We start from the raw sequence: 3,704 nt of genomic DNA on the forward strand, positions 1-3,704 counted from the left end.
CATCCAGCCCCGCTCCAACCCGCATCCAGCCCCGCTCCAACCCGCATCCAGCCCCGCTCCAACCCGCATCCCGCCCCGCTCCAACCCACATCCAGCCCCGCTCCAACCCGCATCCAGCCCCGCTCCAACCCGCATCCAGCCCCAGCTCCGGGGCCAGGGCAGGACCCACTGCGGGACTCTTGGGCTCTTCCCAGCCCCAGGAGCCCCCCCGCTCCAAAATGGATCCAGGAGCGCGCGGACGGCTCCCGAGCTCGCGCCCTTCCGGCCTCGCAGCGACGCTCCAGAGACCCTCCCGGGGCGCCCGGCTGGTCGCATGAACATGTTTATTACCGACGTCGTGTCCCGAGCGGCAAGGCCAGGAGGAGCCCGTGCGCGGACAAGGGCGGTCGGAGGAGCGCGGAGCCTTGGGATAGGGACATGCTGCAAGCCCGGTTCCCTGGACAGGCATGGGGCCTTAGGATCTGTGCCCGGCGCCCCGTGTGGCTCTGCATCCCTGCACTCCGTGGGGCCCTTCCCAGGATGCTCTGGGAGCTGCTCCAGGCTGCCCGCTCCGCAGGGTTGCTGTTCCGCAGACCTCCAGCTCCCTCGCGCACGGTGCTCGAGACGGACGCAGCACGGATGGGAATCCTGGGGACTTGGGGGGCGTCTCAGCCAGGGGGAGCGATCAGAGGGGTGAGATCCTGAGCTAATACAGAGGGCACTTGGCGGCCACAGACACTGTCCGTGTGCATAGCCTGGAGGCCACCGCAGCAGGGGCTCTGGGTTAAGGCGACAGACGGTGGCGCCCCCCTTTTGGGGGAATGGATGGGGGACGGGACCGGGGGAAAGGGGCCCTCCTCCAGCCGCTGCCCCCAGGGCAACTCCCGGCCTGGGGGCAGGTACTTGGACTGGGAGAGACCTCCAGGATAGAGGCTGGGTGTCCCCGAGCGGCCTGGGGACTGTGGCCTGTGCCAGGGGACACCCCGTGCTGCCAAAACACCATCCCGGATCTGAGCACCGGGATAAGCAGCCAGCTGGATGCACTGCTCCCTGTGCAGTACAGGGCAGCCTGCCAGCCCGGCAGGGAGACAGGGAATCCTGCAGCATCCTCTGCACTGGGTGCTGCCCCAGAGGTGCCTCTCCGCGGGGCTTTCCCCACGCTCCCTGCCTTGAGGACAGTGCAGCCCGGCTTACACCAGCCTGGTCTTCCTTACGCGCCGGGAGCAGCAGAAGCTCTGCAGAGCCTGGGGACAGCGATCCCCGGCTCCTCTGGGGACACACAGGAGGCTCTTATGTCTTGCAAGGCCACTCTAGTGCAAGGCAGCTGTCCCCGGAGCGTGGAGAAGCAGGATAAGGCTGTGCACTGGAAAGGGGCAGGCGAGGAGAACTCGTGGTCTGCATTGCTGTGACTCTGCCACGCTCTGTCTGTCACATGGGGAAGGCCAGAGAGAGCGGGGAGAGGCGCAGGGGATCTGCTGCCTCTGCCAGAGCCTGGTCCTGGTGAGGAGGAGAGAGGAAGGCTGGCAGGAGAGGAGCACCCGGGTTCAGCAAGCCATGGTGCTGAAGAAGGCATTGGCTTCCAAGAGCAGCCCCTTGGCGTAGGCCCGCAGGGTGTAAAAGAGGGTGACGAAGTCCTGAGTGCTGAAGAGGGTGTCGGCCAGGGCGAAGGCGAGCGTGGAGGGGATGAAGCCCCGGCCGTACTCCACCATCCAGGTGCCCGCGCTCCACTGCACGGACGTGGCCTCTCCCGCCTGGTGCACGATGGTGTCCCCTGCCAACACACGCGGGGGCTGTTACTGCCACTGATGGATGGTGCCCCAAGAGGGGACATGTGGGGCCCCAAATCACAGTGCTGAGCACCCCGAGTTGTGTGCCAGGTTGGCCTCTAAACCCTCCCCGGACTTGCTCGCTGGGGAAACCAGCCCCCTCCCTACCCCTAGCACCCACTGCTACGCTGGGATACACCCAGGGGCTATCAAGTCACCCGTGTGGAGCTCTCGGCTTCTGTCACTCTGTACCATGGCACAGGACCAGGCCCCAGAGCAGCCGTGGGCACAGCCGGGCACTGCTGCTCCCCCGCTTACCTGGGTAGTAGATCTCGCTTCTGGTGGTTCCCTCTTTCCACTGCCGGAAGGTCCCCGAGATGACGGTGTCAGAGATATCTGCCCAGTACCGACCTGGGGGAGCACACAGAGCCTCAGCTCAGCGCGTGCCTGGCTCTGCCTCGTGGAGAGGGGCAGCTCCGTGGCTCCGAACGCAGGACAGGAAGGACATCAGCCTGGGGGGGTCAGCGCGGACCGGGAAAGCTCAGAGGTCCCAGCGGGATGAGACTGGCACCCGGACCCGCTGTGTAACCACATCCTGACAGCCGGAGCTGCCCAGTGCCTTTATGTCTCCTTTGCTCCCAGCCTGTCTGGCACCGGCTCCATCGTGAAGTGAGGGGAGATGCAGAGCCAGCCAGAGACACAGAGCCAGTTGGACACACGGTTCCAGTTGGAGACGCGGTTCCAGCTGAATACGTGGTGCCAGTTGGAGATGCGGTCCCCGCTGCCCAGCACTCCATGTGCTGGGCCCCGTCTCGGCTGCAGCGGAGGCGGCAGCCGCAGGAGGCACCGCGTGAGCGAGGCTGCTGCCCGGCCCCGGCCGGGGAGAGGCCGCGCCGCTTGGTTAGAAACAGCAGCTTATTGAACACCCGCTGGTCACGGCTCCGCTCCGGGGCTGGCTGCGAGCCCAGCCTGCCAGGACACCGGGACAGCTGCCCAGGTGTCCACGCGGAGCCCCGGCCGCCCCACAGCCCTTTCCCACAGGAGGGCTGCCGGCAGCCGCCAGGGCACCGCGTCCCGGCAAACACGGACTCTGCCCGGCCGCGGTGCCCGCCTGCGTGCGGCGGCTCCGTGCACAGCCGGCCCCTTCGCTGCACAGGACCCAGAGCGCCCCACGGGCACCCCCGTGAGCCTGGCGACCCACGGCTCGGCATTAAAACACATCCCGTGACACTGTTAACGCGGTGCCAGCGCCAACGAGGCCGAGCGGCGGGGCAGGCAGCGCTGCGGGGCTCGGGGACCGCGTCACGGCGTCCAAGGCACCAGCAGGAACACACGGTCGGTCCGCGGGGTGGGACCCCCGTCTTACCCGAGTGCCCGCCGGTGTCGACGGCGGTGCCGAAGAGCAGCACGTACTCGGTGAGCGAGGCGTGCAGGAGGCACATGGAGCCCATCCAGCCGCCCGCGTTCACGAACACCCACTGCAGGTCCTCGTCCGGCAGGATGTGGCCCGGGTGCCTCTTGCGCAGCTCCACGATGATCTTGGAGAAGGCCAGCTCGTGGTCCAGCCCTGCGGCGCCCGAGGGGCCGTGAGGGGTGGCCGGCGCCCCCAGCCCCTCCGCGACCTCCTGCAGCCGCGGCTCCAGCATCTCCAGCATCTCCAGCATCTGCTCCGCAGGGGCCTCCGCGGGGGGCTGCTCCCTCCCCGGTGCTGGGCACGGGTGGCCCTGCCTGGGCCCCTCTGTCCGCGGCTTTCCCGGCGTTCCCGCTGCCCCGTGCGCTTCCTCTGCCGGCCCCATCCCATCCCGCTGCTCCCAGGCCCAACCCCAGCCCCCCTGACCGGTGCTGCTTCCCGGCTCCCAGTCTCCCTCCATCCTGCTCCCAGCTCCCCCCGGTCCCTCCTTGATCCCAGTCCCACTTCCCTGTTCCCAGTCTCCCCACCATCCCAGTCTCCCTCCATCC

General features: G+C 68.1%; 1 protein-coding gene across 1 annotated transcript; it reads right to left on the bottom strand.

Moving 5' to 3' along the window:
* Positions 1-1,491: 1,491 nt before the first annotated feature.
* On the bottom strand, positions 1,492-3,409 carry SIGMAR1 (sigma non-opioid intracellular receptor 1). The gene is made up of 3 exons (XM_026039118.1): positions 3,112-3,409; positions 2,064-2,156; positions 1,492-1,750 (listed from the first exon to the last, which is right to left on the bottom strand). Exons 1-3 carry the CDS (start codon positions 3,407-3,409, stop codon positions 1,524-1,526), a joined length of 618 nt encoding a protein of 205 aa, XP_025894903.1. The 3' UTR covers positions 1,492-1,523.
* Positions 3,410-3,704: the final 295 nt, after the last annotated feature.

The sequence above is a fragment of the Nothoprocta perdicaria genome, unplaced genomic scaffold (genome assembly GCF_003342845.1).
Source record: "Nothoprocta perdicaria isolate Ctin4 unplaced genomic scaffold, notPer1 scaffold_10, whole genome shotgun sequence".
In the NCBI taxonomy this organism is placed as follows: Eukaryota; Metazoa; Chordata; class Aves; order Tinamiformes; family Tinamidae; genus Nothoprocta; species Nothoprocta perdicaria.